The sequence below is a fragment of the Zootermopsis nevadensis genome, unplaced genomic scaffold, assembly GCF_977971745.1.
Source record: "Zootermopsis nevadensis isolate Lab colony 2312 unplaced genomic scaffold, Znev_1.0 Znev_ptg000015l, whole genome shotgun sequence".
Classification (NCBI taxonomy): Eukaryota; Metazoa; Arthropoda; class Insecta; order Blattodea; family Termopsidae; genus Zootermopsis; species Zootermopsis nevadensis.
In genome coordinates this window covers 6742100-6757166 of record NW_028259147.1, presented here as the reverse complement: position 1 = coordinate 6757166, position 15067 = coordinate 6742100, and the positions used below count along the sequence as shown (strand labels likewise).

The 15067-nt window shown below is 39.5% G+C and overlaps 1 protein-coding gene across 10 annotated transcripts in view; it reads left to right on the top strand.

Annotated features, from left to right (window-relative positions):
- Rbp6 (RNA-binding protein 6) overlaps positions 1-15067 on the top strand; it is a 686229-nt gene that overhangs the window by 3150 nt on the left and 668012 nt on the right. For all 10 annotated transcript variants that reach the window (XM_087349142.1, XM_087349139.1, XM_087349138.1 and 7 more), the window contains exon 2: positions 768-808. In XM_087349142.1, the coding sequence (XP_087205268.1) occupies positions 768-808 (41 nt within the window). The remainder of the gene's footprint in view (positions 1-767; positions 809-15067) is intronic.

The window sequence follows — 15067 nt, the reverse complement described above, 5'->3', positions numbered from 1 at the left end:
CGTTTGCAACCCCTACACATCTTAAGGTAGAAGAGGATTGGCTCCTCAGACTATGCTCTTGGCGAAGTATCGTAAAAAATGACGCTTCAGTACAACACGAGGAATAAGAAAGTCTAATAAGTTGAGGAAACGGAAAATTGTAAAACACGTTACACGGTTGGTAGTGGCGAAGACAAACAAATTTTAAGTTACTCAATTGCCCATTGATCATACGATAGACGCGCGTAGGTTGAGGAGTGGGTTGATTCATGTTCCGGCCTCCTTTACCCTATAGATGTGTGGACCCCACAGTAGGTCATGGCAGAAACTACGCTCGAAGGACGTGACGTCGGGTATACGTACGGTGAGCCAGCCGACGGCTGAGAATTTCCGTACGCTCTTATCACAGCTAGTCACAAATCACTGTCCTAATACCACTGATGCATATTAATTGTCATAATGTGCGCTGTGCCTGTTGTTTTTCTTTATAGATAGAGACGTTGCCTGCACGGTTTATGGGAAATTCCTCAATAAGCAACCCGCCAGGAGGAAAACATTTTATGTCCACTGGTGGAGATGGTTGATTGCTGACATTTGTGGCATTTGTTATGGATGCATAATTTAATGTTTGTTTGTTTTTCTTTCTGTCTGTTGCTTAGAGCACCTACCATTACAGTCAGATGCATAAGATAGATTTGTTTTGTAAAAGCTGCAATATTGCAGCTTTTTTGCAAAGTGTACGGATTACTAGTAACCCAGGCTAATAAAACATGTTTCTTCTGTTACAGGAAGATGTTTATAGGAGGGCTTAGCTGGCAAACTAGTCCAGGTAAGGCTATACTCGTCCGGAAGGACGTTCCACTGTGCAACTAACAAGTTTTGTAATGACGTGAAGTCGCGTTTTGATAACAAATCGTATTGAGACCATCCGTTTAATGAGCCGAACCATGAAGTAACAGGACGACTGGAATTTTTTCCTGTCAGGGGCAAGCATTTTTTGACGATGGCTATTTCTTGAGATTTTGCACCGTGATGATGGAGGTAGTAAACATCTCTGAAACGTCAGCCTATTTCTACCAGACTAAACACTCGTCCCTATGAGAATCTGAAATCTCAACGAGGATATTTTTGTTCACCAGCACGTGTAACTTCCTCGGCCATCTGTAGTCACCGCGTACCTGATGAAGGCCCTTAACCCAGGGTTAAAACGGCCTGAACTTATGCTGAGCACTCAGCTCCATCTATCTCGCCATGTAGGATTGTGCGTTGAATGAACGTGCTCATCTGCAGAAGAACTTGACGGATTAAGATGAAATTTCGTACTAGAGATTATGCTAAATGTTGGGATATTTTATAACCGTACAGGATGTTATTCAGTTTAACTGAGGGGTGTTTAAGCAGTTTTGGAACCCTTTGAAGTTTTCTCGTGGTTCTCTCCTGTCCTAAAGTTAAAAAAAGGCGGGAGGTTGCTTTCGGTGGTTTTGTTTCTCTGGAAGTTGTTAGAGGCCTGACATCGTTGGCACATTAGACTGTTTCCAGTCCAGGGCGATTTTATACTTCCTTAACGAAGCCAGTGCCTTGTGCCGTCATATTACAGTTCGTGTGAGATTTGTGTGGGCTGGCTGGAGCGGCGTTCTTTCCGAGTGGGCTATTTCGGCTTCCCTCGGTCAGTTCTGTAACCATCTATTACCGCTCCAGAGGTGTGTGTATGACCGACGCGTTGAGGCTTCAATTGACACTTAATAGGAGTTGGAATGAAAAAGTTTTAATTTCGTTGCGAACGTGTAAGTTGCATCGCCAAATTATGGCGTGTCTGTGTTGTGTTGTCTTTAATTTCTGATGATACACGTTCATAAGAATTTACTTTTCGTTTCCAACAGAAAGTTGCACCCGTAGGTTTGTTGTTCGTTATAATGTTGTAATATTTTAAATCTTATATTATTTCTTGCTTTCGTTTCTTAGTTTTCCTCCGTCCTTTATTTTTAATGAAAACTTGTTCTCAGGCTAACACTCATTTCTTATTAGAAAAATATTTAAAAACGGAATACATCATAATTCTTCCTTTGTATGTATTTTGATTCCAGCTTAAATGGTTAGTTACACAGCCAGCTTTCGGAGTTGTGACTTTGATAAAGTTGTCTTGTTAGATACAATGTATTCGCAGGGAACGTGGTTTTGGATTCACTGGCCTTTGAAAAATGACATGAGGAGAAAGGCAGATTATTGTAGCTTGGAGTACGATTTATTTTCTAGTAGCTTTCCTCTCTGTCAGCACAGTCACCACGACAAGCGAACACATTTTTATGATAGTGTTTACCATAAAAATATTCCTAGAAATGCTATTCAGCTGTGAATGGAACTAGGGCTCAAATACATCGCTTTTCACATCCATACGGTGAGATATGCTAATTGGTTCATTAACACATTTTTAAGTAAACAGCTTAGTTGAATAGCAATTAAAATGTGATTGCTACTTTCAAGAAAACACACTGCATCTCCGATACAAACGTCAGTCAGTCAGTCAGTGATCTTTAAACAAACAATACTTATTTGCTCTGAGAACGAAACGAAGCATATATACACACCGGGAGGGTAAAATGCGAGATTACTGAACGTTAATCTTTTTCCCCTCCTCCGGTTACTTACGACTGTCAGCACGAAAGAAATAAAAAAATTAATAATTTTCGAAATAACTTATTTTTATTCAGATATGTTTACGTCATTCTAAGGTGAGGTGAAGAAAGACCGTAAATTAATAAGTGTACAGTTTAGTGAGCAATTTTCGTGCATGATTTCCAGAAATAAACATTTCGTCCATATTGAATTTGTCAGATATAAAGTCTCGCGTTTGCATTGCCCCTCTAATTTATTTGCTGACGCAACAAGGAAATGCCACAGAATTTGTGGGCATGTATGATCTATCTCCGAGCAGAATTTCACATGCCTCGCTCCGCTAGTTGGTTATTAATTTAAGACAAACCAGAAAGCTAATTTGGGTATAGATTTCTCGCTGCCGCCATATTGTTTTATATTCTAAAAAGAATGCCTTGAAGTTGCGTGTCTGAAGGACCGTGAAAATACGTCAGCTGATTCGAAGGCGAATGGCGTAGAGTAGGGAAAAACACCGTCGTAATTGTGGTAGCATTGATAAACTCTACAGCACGCCTTATAACATAAAGGGAGTCGGGTAAAAACTGACTTTTTACTTCTCTAATTTTTATTGGGGATATAATGTTGATTGTGCATATGATGTGGTACTTACTCAGTGTCCTAACACGAATAGTGGGATTGTTAAAAGAATCATAAATACAACGGCTCGAAGTTCTAAGTTATGCATGGGAACATTCAGATGGCGGGAATATTCCTTTGGAAATTAAGGACAGAAATAGGTTGCTAAGTTTTGTAGTTATTAATTTATGATTCCTGCTAGAAGCTAGCATTAGAAGTGAAGTCGCATGTTCTTTTTAGAACTTCTGTTTGTTCCCATTTTTGAATGACCATTTGTTATTTCTCTTAGATTTGCTCGTGTTTTGGTTTGAATTCGTAAGAATTGCACAATTAGTGCCAGACTTTAACCTTCACCTCAGTGTTTCTTGGCGTGGTGAGTAAGGGACCGGAACACTTTTACCTGTATGATTATCGATTATCTTGTTTTTAAACAACTGTTCTAGCGGTGTTTTTACAAATTTCACGTGCTTGATATTTCCTCTGAAATACAGGTAGTAGGCCCAGGTCTACAGAACGGATCGTTTTCGCCATTAATTGCCACGAGAATGTTTATGTATACTGTCTGCTGTTTTGTAATATTATAACTTTTGTATAGTTTTGACCGGAGATTTGAACACGTGACCGGCCGAAAGAACGAACTACTTTGTACATCATAATCTGTGCAAATAAATGGCTGACGTTTGTTCGGAAACGTAAGCAAATTCTAACCGTTTGGAAATAGAAAAGTACGCCTTTTTGTTGCTGATAAGTTGGAATCCCCAATCTGCCTCGCAACCAAGTTGGAGAGTCCTCATTTATTTCATCACCCAGCGAGACAGACAGGCGACAGACACTCGCCCACGCAAATAGAATTGACCCCAGACAACTCTGAAGACACTGGAAATATTCGCAGAGGCTGGTGGCCACATTCTGGCAAACGCACCAGAATTGTTAACTCTCTGCATATATTTCCTGACTTCTTACACACTTGCTGCTTTTTTAAATTAAGAAGCAACTTTTAACATCCAAACAAAACAAACGTGTTGTTGCTGAAGAACTCTTACAGCTCTTTTAGTTAGTACCACTGTTTCCCACATGCTTTCGAGATTTCGATGCGTGGGTCTAATCGTCCGCTTACGTATTTCGATGCCATGTTACATTACAGTTGGTTATTGTTGTTAATTAATCATATTTCTTACCAGTATTGACTGGTTAAAGATGATCTTGTTCTTTGTGCTGATTAACTTCGTAATTTCGTAGTTTGACAAGAGACACTAATCCTCATGAATTGCTTAGTTGTTTCGTTGTCTTGGCGCTGGTAGTAATAAGGTCAGCCATTAAAATGTCCAGGTTATTCTACGTTGCTGTACCTTCTCCATTCTCTCTGCAAATTCTTGCAACGTGTAGGGAGTTTTACAAGTACTGAAGATATCTGATCAACCATTTGTAACTTTTTATTCTGGTGAGCTTGTTTTTTAATCTGTTGGTAATGGCAAATGAAGTGATTTCGATGCACAAAACTAAACGTGAACGTTATTATTCCGTAGAATTCTGTAGTTCGGATAGTTGAAATATGAAAATGAATCCTTAATCCTTTTCATGCTGAGTTTTATTTATAAAAAAGTGCCGTATTTTTTGTGTTTCCATGGCAGCAATAGGTAGGAAGGATATAATTTGAAAAGCTAAAACGACTCGAACATATAGCAAGGGACTGACTTTTTACCAGCATCATTAAACCAGTATTTCTAAATGAGATAACTCGGTGATGTGAAGCAAAGCATTAAATTGTCCATCGGTGTTATATAATCTGAAATTACGTTTTATCGAAAAAATCCTTCTTAGAAAGGCAACGAATGAAATTGGTGCCGGTTTAGATGTTATAGTTCAATTAGTTATTCTAGTAAACGGTTGAATTAACATTTGAATGTTACACAGAAACTAGTTTTTTTTTCCGTTGGTAGTTTCTTTGTAAAGATTATCAAAATCCGAGAAGGTATTTAGGAGTTCAATAACTTGATATACAAAATTAAACTGATTTTTGTAAAACTTCTTCCTCTAAATACGCCCAGGGACCTTCGTGTGGATGGGAAGTCAGACACAGACCCACAATGTATCCTTTCTTCATGTTTTACGTTCTGTTGAAGAAAGATTGTATTCCTCACTGAATATTGCACGCTCTTTCTCGTTAGCACATATGCGCCAGTCTCTTCACTGCACGGGTTAGTCACATGCATTCACAGTAGCTGCTTGTTCTGGTTCACGTCATGTGTCCAAGAGGTATGCAAGTCATTTATGTTGGCCTATAGACCTTACCAACGAATGACCTCAATATAACTGAGTAGGCACTATAGTCATATTTCCCAGCGGCAGTACTTTGTAGCTCGCTGTTTCATTTTGTGTACCGATATGTTTTTAGTTTGCATAGTATAAGCGTTTGTTTTCCTTCTGCATACAAACTAGTAACTTAGGAAAAACGCACAGATTCGCCCCGACTGCAGTATGTCATTAAGTTATGTTCTTTCGAAATGCTGTGAATGAAATTGTGTTTATTTGCTCGTGTTGAAGATTTGAAATATCTCGGGACAAGAATATTATTGTTATTATTCGTGTTATTGACCATTTGGCTGTTGAATAAGCACGTTAATGACAAAGAACTGGATTAAATTATTATGGTTATTTTGACATCATGTTACTAGGTTTCTGTCCGCGGACCCTGTTTCTGAGTGTCATTATATGGTAGCTTCGGAAAAATATATTTGAAATAAAATAAGGGCTATGTTAATATTGGCCTCAATTTGGTACACGTAACACCACAACTTCTTTGATTTCTTCTCTAGTCCAACTTAGTTTTGTTTGTTGTGCATTCCTAACTTAAGATTCTCGGCTCTTAATTGCGTAGTAGTGTTAGAAGTCCAGGGGCAGAGTTTATTATTGAGCCACAGTGATCATTAAAGTGGCTGACAACGAGCCGGATTATTTCCAGTAGGGAACGTAATTCACATTTTACCACCGCTGGTACGTTAGGTCGGTACATCCAGCTTTTCATCCAGTCCGTACCATCGTCTGCTTTGCCGATGGTAAAGCGGCCTGAACCCACTTCCGTCGAGTGCCCGGACTGAGAATGCGTGGAGGTTTGCCTACACTCCATACGTACCTTCATAACGTGAAACACAATGACAACTTTAGCATATGTTTTTAGAACATTCTCTCAATTAACATCTGGAAACGTGGTGACTTCACAAAAATGAAATTGTGTCGAAACGGCTTTCCGTGTTGTGACGTGGTAAGCGTTGGAACGAAATTAGTTCTTTTGGCGATCTATGTATTCATGTCTCGCAACTAGTCCTGATCAGTGTACAAGGTTCCTAGAACTCCCCTTATTACTTAAATAGAGGAAAAATCTGTTTAAACTGAAACCCATGAACTGAAAACAAAATGTCAATTAGGCTACTTTAAATTGGGTGAGTGAGTAGTTCTTCTTTTGTCTGTAGCTTATATCCAGAACGAGGTCTGGCTATTTGGCCATAATAAGTAAAATTCGTGTTATTTTGAGGTATTGATAACATACTAGGATATAATAATACCATCATTTGAGACTTTCTTTTTATTAATGCTGATTACTTTCTGGTTCATGTAGTTAACCATCGAACTGTGAAGGGTTAAACCGTTCAAAATTTAATCCGACCTCCGAATGGAAATTTACTTTCTTGTTACACCAACTGATGTTTTTAAAACTACCATCAGTCTGGGCTAACATCACGTGATCACTGTAACACGAGTTGTGTGAGAATGTCATGTGACTTTACTATCTGTGCATATTGAGAAAAGAGTGTTCGAAGTTGGCTATGTGTATGTTGGTGCGTGTAGTTCGCGCAGGAGAAGCGATCGATCAGTCGATCAATCAATCGATCCAAATACAAGTTTTAAGATATATAAAACGTCTTGGAAAGTAACCAGTTGAAAGACCGAAGAGGAGATAGGAGGATAGGCAGGTATACATGACATTAAACATATTGAGAAAGGGTCGTCAAATAGAGTAAAAAGCATAGCCTGCAAGTTTTTAGAGCGCTGTATCATCTGCAGAAGTCATTTACAGTCGATTGTTTTAAAGATATTGTTGAGGAAGCCTCTGTGGCATATTTAAAGTTGATATGTTGTTATTAGCCGGGGAATTGGGAAGAACTACGAGATACGTCAAGATGCGAACGGCACATCTCTCAATCGTTTCGCTGCCTAAGCTAACCTTGTTGGTTGTAGTATCAAACGTAGACGAGCGTTTTGTTGTTTTGTTTGAGGTTTCCCCTTAATACTGAATAACCAGCCTTCTTGCTTTTACGTAAAATTAACGACCTCACGAAGACGTTGAATTATGTGAATTTATGACACGTTTAGTTTTCTTTTCATGATTTTATGAAAAATAATACTATTGCATGTGCAACTCTTTAAATTTTTAAATATCATTCGAGGTCTTTCGGTCTGAGAGATGAACGTGAAACGCGTATGTTTCGCCTCCTTTAAACGAAAATGTCACTTTCAGCTCCAAGTATAAGTTAAAACAAAAAAATATTGGCTCTGCGGAAAAGATACTTGCTTTAAAGTGAAGATTCTAAGACGTGTTTTTGGGGAAAAGAGCGTTTTTATTTTGTGAATTTTATTTAAAATTGTTGATTGCATTCCAAACTTGCAATCTTGTTTACCTTAATTACTGAGTAGTGTTATTAAATCTGATTTTATTACTTTTTACTGCATTAAATGCCAATAGTTTCGTTTTGTGTCAGCTGACAAGTATTGTAATTGCCTACTATACTATCCACGACTAACAGGCAATTTTTTGTTGTTGTTTTTATAGCTCATAAGTATTGTAAAACTGTTTGATGATGGACCAGAAAACGTTAGGCAGTACGAATACTTATGACCAAGACTGTAGCTGACCAGCGGTGCATATCCAATGTTTTCGTATGTCTCTTGTTTTTCCTAAAACCTTCTTCTCTCCTTTTCTTATCGCGTGAATCACCTCTACTGGCCTTTCTTCCACTTTCATTTCATTCTTCTCTTTTTAACTTGTGTTTATTGTTATCTTGTGGTTCATGGCTATGTATACATCTCTCCTTCCTTCCTGTGTTCCTGCCCAATAATTGTATACTGCGCCCCACTCAAAACTCTTTCTATGCACGTGGTTTGTCCCCCATAATAGCGGCTTCTGAGGGTTAGTATTTAACCTCGATTCAAATTATACTGTTGACAACACAAGCTTCAGTTTTAATGATTTGCATTGCATACAAATAGGTGGGTAATTTATTGCGAAACGAAAACGTGAAGTTCACTCTAAAGTATTAATGACAATAATAATTAACATTGGATTATAATAATATTATTGAGAATGTTTTGTCATAATAATTACCGTTTTAATAGTACTCTTCTCTCTTTGTACCCGCCACTCGGCAAACATATTTTGTCAGCTGATGCAGTCAAAGACCTGCAGAATTGCCTAAGTTTAGCTTGCCCCTTTGTCCCCTCGCCTACCTTCAATATATTGCCGAACAAATTATCACCTAACATTCAGATTTTGTTGAGACGTAACCCAATCTTGGGTCGCTACCTAGAAGTTAAGAACAGATACTTTATGCTTTAAACGCTCTTGTATCTTTAAGCAAGTGAGCTGGACATTTCTTGCTGTGAAACTGTTATCATCTATCACCGTTCTGCCAAAGTGTGTTATTGGAATCGTAAGCTGCTTCAGTTCAGCCGAGTTCTGTTCCATCTTCTTACTTTAAGATTAATTGTAATATTATCTTCTTGTCTTTGCTTAGGTTTTTCGAGTGATCTCTACCTTTGTATCGTCTTTGCCTCACATGACCTGCGTCTTTTGCTGGCCTCATGCTGTTTCATTTGATCACACCTACAATATTCGGTAAAAAGGTCGCCGTCCCTATGGGTTGTGGCGCATTGTAGTCTGGTAGAAGTTTACCAACATTTCAGAGGTCCTTGCTGCTTTCGTCATCAGGGCGATGAGTCGTTGGCAAACTTCTATCAGACTAAACTACGCTACAGTCCAGAAGACAGCCATATTCGTTCTCACCGCTTTGAGAACTTCAAATCTTGCTTAATATTTGGTAAAAATTACAAATTAAATCGCTCTTCATTATAGAGTTTAACGTTTCTCCTGAATTATGTTATTTTTTTTCTCTTAAGTCTGAATACCCCGTTAGCATTAGTAGGCCTATGCCTTACGCACGGAGGTGACCAATAATAATCACCACCTAGATCCCGGATCTAGTTTTCATGGAGTTTTGCCCTCATGACGCGGTGTTTGGGCTCAGGGACAAATGCCATGAATTAGAAACGATATGGTAGAAAAAAAGAGTAGTCTTATCTTAAATTCACCAGCAACAAACGCCAAATAGTCCTATGAAGAATATTCGGAAATAGAATATCTGGAACTAGTGCGCTCTGCAAGTGCTTGTTCTGCCCTGGATTCTGATGCATACAGAATTTACAATTGAGTGTATTGATCGTTGAACGTCAATTGGTGCTGTGTTACAGCCAGTCGGTGATGGAGGATGCGATGTGAAACGTCCGACATTAACTGCCATTCGCGGAATTAGATCCAGACCGTCAATACTGAAACCAAGATACAACAACGACGCTGCAAAGATCAAAGTTCATGTAAAGCAAACAATGATAAAAACTTTGGTTTGTACCTGAAAGAAAACGCGTCTTCGTTGTGGGGACAATCTGTTCGGGAAAGAAGGAAGAATTCGCTTATTACTCCGAGAGAACAACGAAATATGGGGAGCACCCGCTGAGGGCACCTCTAGAGTTACTGACGACTTTCAAAGCAGACGGTTAAAATTACAAGTGTATAATAAATCGTTAAAAGCGAAGATTTTATTTACAAATATGAAAATGGGTTTTCGAGTTTAAAGTACACTATGCAGAATTTACACATCCGTCGTTTGTGCCATTTTATATTCTCCATTGAGTTTTGTGTTAATTTATTGCGTATACAGACGTGTTACTAACAGAAGACATCGGCCTTCAAGAAAGACCCGCCGTGTGGTCGCCTTCTGCAAACAGCTTTCTTCCAAGCAAAGTTACTTTAATAATAGTAATGATAAAACCACCAATTTACATCCCTTACGTAGGTTATTGAGTTTAACAGGTTAAAATACGTTTTATGGATGAGAAACTGAGCGGTCGACACTACTAGTGGAAAACCTGTCAGTTAACGTTTCCCATGATTGGGTACGAAGAAAGGCTTGGCGGGGGGGCTAATGGGAAGCTGACAAAGAGGACTGGACCAGTGTAGCATCCCGACAAGTGGATGAGACGAGCGGAGATTCCCGATGTGACCTGCATCTCAACTAAGCCGTCTGCTCACCCAGGGCAGTGATGTCACCAAAGCTTCGTACCTATTTTAGTAATAACTTCATTAGAAAAATAAATAAACAAACAAAGAAACAAACAGCTACTGTGCGATGTCTTCTGAGTCACTTGACTTCTTCAGCCGGTTAAGGAATTTCGTGTAGTTAACTGGGCTTCAGGGTCACTGCTGTGTTTAAAGAACACGGCATTGTATCCTATCGTGTGTTCGGTCAGTTTCATGATGCAGGGGGTTTCCTTGAGGAGTGTTAGTCAACCCGATGAAGGTTCTTCATCGTGACGACAGACTCTTTATCTTAATGCATGTAATATCCACTTAACATGATAAGGCTCTTTTTGTAAGATCCATTTAGGCCAAATCTTGTGTCACAAGTGGTCACTTGAATGCAAAGTTCCCGATAAAAATGATTATGAATTGTGTGTTTCATGTCTCACAAACCTAGTGTTTCTGTATTTCATCCTCCACGTCTCCAATACGCCTTCACAGCAGGTACTAGGGGACAGAGACAATCTTGAATTAACAGTTTTTGGCGAAGAATACATAATTTGAAACTCCTTGTTGTGTAGTTTTCTCCGTTCTTTTCTTGCCGTGTTTCTTCAAGATGCTAATTTCCACCCTACCAATTTTGTTCTTACAAGTTCTAATATGAAGTGTAGTGGAAATAAAGTGCTGGTTGCATGAAAGACGATGAAACAGGCAAAATGAATGCTCCATAATTGGGACTCCAAAAGAGACGGGAAAATTTCTTTAATCGATCGAGTTATGGGGCAGAGCTTATTCCAGAGATCCGCGGCTGAAAGATATGGACACGGCTTAATCTAATCTGTTTGGTCAGTACTTCTGTGTTAGTAGTTCAGAACACGTGACGTATGCGGCAAAGGGACTTATTAAAACACGACTCTGGGAAATCCTTGCGCCGTGCTGTAGACTGATCCGCCATACAAGGACTACTATTATAACTATACCGATTATCTGAACAAAGATTCGGAAAACCACCGAGAGGAGGCCTTGACCTGAATCGGGCTACAGAGGGACGAAGCAGAAGAAGGAAGATTAGAAGCAGGCAGGAGAATAATACGAGAGATATGGATGAAAGTGGAAACAGACTGAGAGGAAAGAGAGACAGCAGCAGCGAATGTGTGCCGTGTCGTATAACTTCTTCTTGGCGAACCAAAAGTATTGATATTTTGTAATGCTGTCCGACGAAAATTTCATACTCTATCTGCGATATAAAACGTAAGATTACATCATATACTCAACAATCTCCGACTACATATCGTCTTACAAAAAGTAGATACGCCAGACCATGGTAAAGTATTGTTTTAAGTTTTAGAGTAACTCATCTAGCCAATAAATTTCTTCCTTTTGTGGAACCAGCAAGTTCATCACCATGTTTACAGATCAGCATTGTGCCTCTTCCCGGACCATTTTAATCCGGTGCGCCCGTTCTACAAGATCCGTTTGGGTGTTCTTCGAGATCTCTCTTATTGTTTATTCCCTTCACACTTTTTTTGCCATACCCTTAATATTTCTATTGGAGTGTTAATCAGCAGTTAAGCATAGTAATTTAAAAACAAATTTTAGGTATTAAGTTCTGATACTGGATTTAAAACCCAGCCAAAACTGCCCGTTTTATATGCGTGAAAATGAAGCGTTTGATATTCTCATCTGGCTTTGCAGGTAGCAGATAACTATCTCCATTTGGTATTTGTCTCTCCGGCTTTCATCTGTGGTGAAAGAGAGGTGAAGTGGGGTGTTAAATGCAAAGAGTAATCTTTATGCTCTAGAAGGGTGTGCGATTATAATTACTTCCTGTAAGCTTATCTGTGAGATGAAATTCCAACTGATTGCTTCCTTCCTCTCAGCGTGTCTGTTTCTCATTTTGTCGCTTCATAATTATGAAGTTCTCATAATTACTGTTTAGCCCTATAAGTAATAACACGGTGTATCATTTGAATAATATTCAGCTCAGAATCCTACCTTGCCTTCACTCTCTGAAAAAAACGTGCTGTTCTTCAACTACCGGGCACATCCAACAGCCACTGTAGCGTGTTCCCATTAAGAAGCCAGTCGCCTACAAGCCAGGAACGTCACCACTTCTTCAGTGCTTTTGTGTTGATTTCTGTGTTGACAGTTGCAGTTATAAACCCTCGAATTGCGTAGCAGCAGGAACTTTGTGAACTTTTCAAGCCAGACATTGTGCGTTAGTGTTGGTTTGTTAGCTGCAGGTGAGTGTTGTTATACACGGGGTTTGTGTTCTTGATAATCGGCGCGTAGAACGGGGAACGTATAACATGGGTTATCTGAGTGATAAACCATGAGAGGTCTTAATTTATAGTCCCTGGAGTAAAAATGGTGGGTGGAGTTAGTGAAACTGCGCGCGCAGTTAAGTTTGCCTGCGCGGCAGCTTCTACTGTGGCCGCGGATCAGATACTGATGATTCTGTGACTCTAAAATAGAACCGCGGATGTGCGAATAGCGAAAGAGCATTTGCGAGAGTCATTTGTACTTTTATACTTACTTACGGAATTTAGTTTGCATTTCATTGTAATGTAAGAGTAGAATGTGTGCAGCAATTCTCTACTTTTTATGAGCTGTATGAAACAGAACACCAGGTAATATAGTTCAAGGGAGGAAATTCATTGGTCAGCGTCTTTTACATTTTTAATTATCTACATGCACAGAAATTGTGTCAGAAATCTGTAGGAATATATGTTGTGTATCCATACAGTTTTTGTCCCTTCAGATGAAAGACTAAAGTTCTGACAGCACATGTTGATTGTCTACGAAGATTATCCTAGTAGTATCTGTACATGACCCTTTCTGTGCTATGAACGACTGTTATCTCAGTAGGAATTATAATATATTTTTCCTTTGGACAACAACTGAATTTGATAATGAGCGAAAGTAAATTATCATGCTGCCTCTTGATTATTTAAGCTAGAAGTTTCTGGCTTCCCAACAATTTAAATTTTAAGTTTCAATGTGACAGTTCTTCTTTTATAAAGTTATCGATGTTGTTCTGGGTTATGACGCCGTGTGGACTCATAGGTAGAAACGAACATTTCGGAGACCTGAAGATGGAGACAGTATGTTTCTTCAAAACTATTATTTCTACGTACGAATCCACACGGTGTTACAACCCAAAGCTACATCGATATCTGCACCGCCATGAGAACCCCAGATTTCATTTTTCTAAATTACTGTCAGTACGGAAAATATTAAATGCCTTCAGCATAGGCAACAGCGTAGCACAAATAGCCTTCTCACATTTCTCAAGTATAATTTAGTATTTGATAGCCCTTATCTCGAATACAAACACGTGCTGTCAGAGTATGTGCGTCTGTATGTTATCAGTGTCTGTACATTTTATCTAGCATATTTTCGGCGTACTCCACATTTGTAGAAATATCCGTAAATCTGTATATTCATGAGTGAGATATTCACTGCCATATTTCTCACTGAATGGCTCTTCATCTTAACATAATGCGACCTAGAAGATTTCTTTTATAAATGAAGATTTCTGGATCCTGTGCTATAATATAGCTGCACATGGGGGGACTTCCCCCCCCCCCCCCCAAGAATATCGCTGTTACCGAAGACTTTGCTTAGTAGTTCAAAGTTTAACACAGACATGCCCAAAATCATCCCTTATTTCTCAGATAATTGTCATAGAGAATGAAAGGAGGATTGTTTATTTACGTCTTTGTAGTGGAGTGTTTCAGGTAGATACACGTTTTTCTGTGACTGTGGAAGGGTCAGCAGAACAAATACTGATCAAAAGAGAACTCCCGGCTGCTCGATGTAACATCTTTCCACAGTGAAATGAAAAGGCTACAGTGGAACATTTGAAATTATAAACCATAGGGTACAGAAGATGGGCAAAACTCTGGGATGGGGGGGGGGGGGTGTCGAGACATATTAACCCCGTAAAGCCTAGCGGTAATATCCGCCCCACTCGCTTGATAATCTGTGATGTGCGTGATAGTGAAGTGCTGTAGAATATCCTCAGTGCTATTGTGGAGAGCCACCGTGGCGACCAGGGCGATCTGACAGGGCGCCGTGACAGGTTTCGTCGCTGCCCTCGGCATCGGTTTGCCAGTGTTCCGAGGATTCTCTGCTGTATTCTCACTGTTCTGTACTCGTCGTGACGCTCGGCGTCGATTTGCCACAGTTGTGTCGTATGACGTTTCGAGGCTTCTATAGTCGCGACGCCTACACAAGACGTCGCTTTTCCAACTTCGTGCTCAATTTTATTTTGAGGCTTACCTATGTAAAACGCATCTTTTTGTCGCGGCATTTGGCGTCCGTTTTAGAACTTTTTCAAATGTATCTCAAAACACCTTTGCTAAACACGGCGTCTTTTCGAGGCTTCTTGACGCTCGTCGTCGGTTTTCTAGTGCACTTGAAAATGAATTCCGGAGGCTCACCAGCAGATAAATTTGACATGATCTGAGCGTCGCGATGATATGCTTCGCGACGTTTTTCGTTTATTTT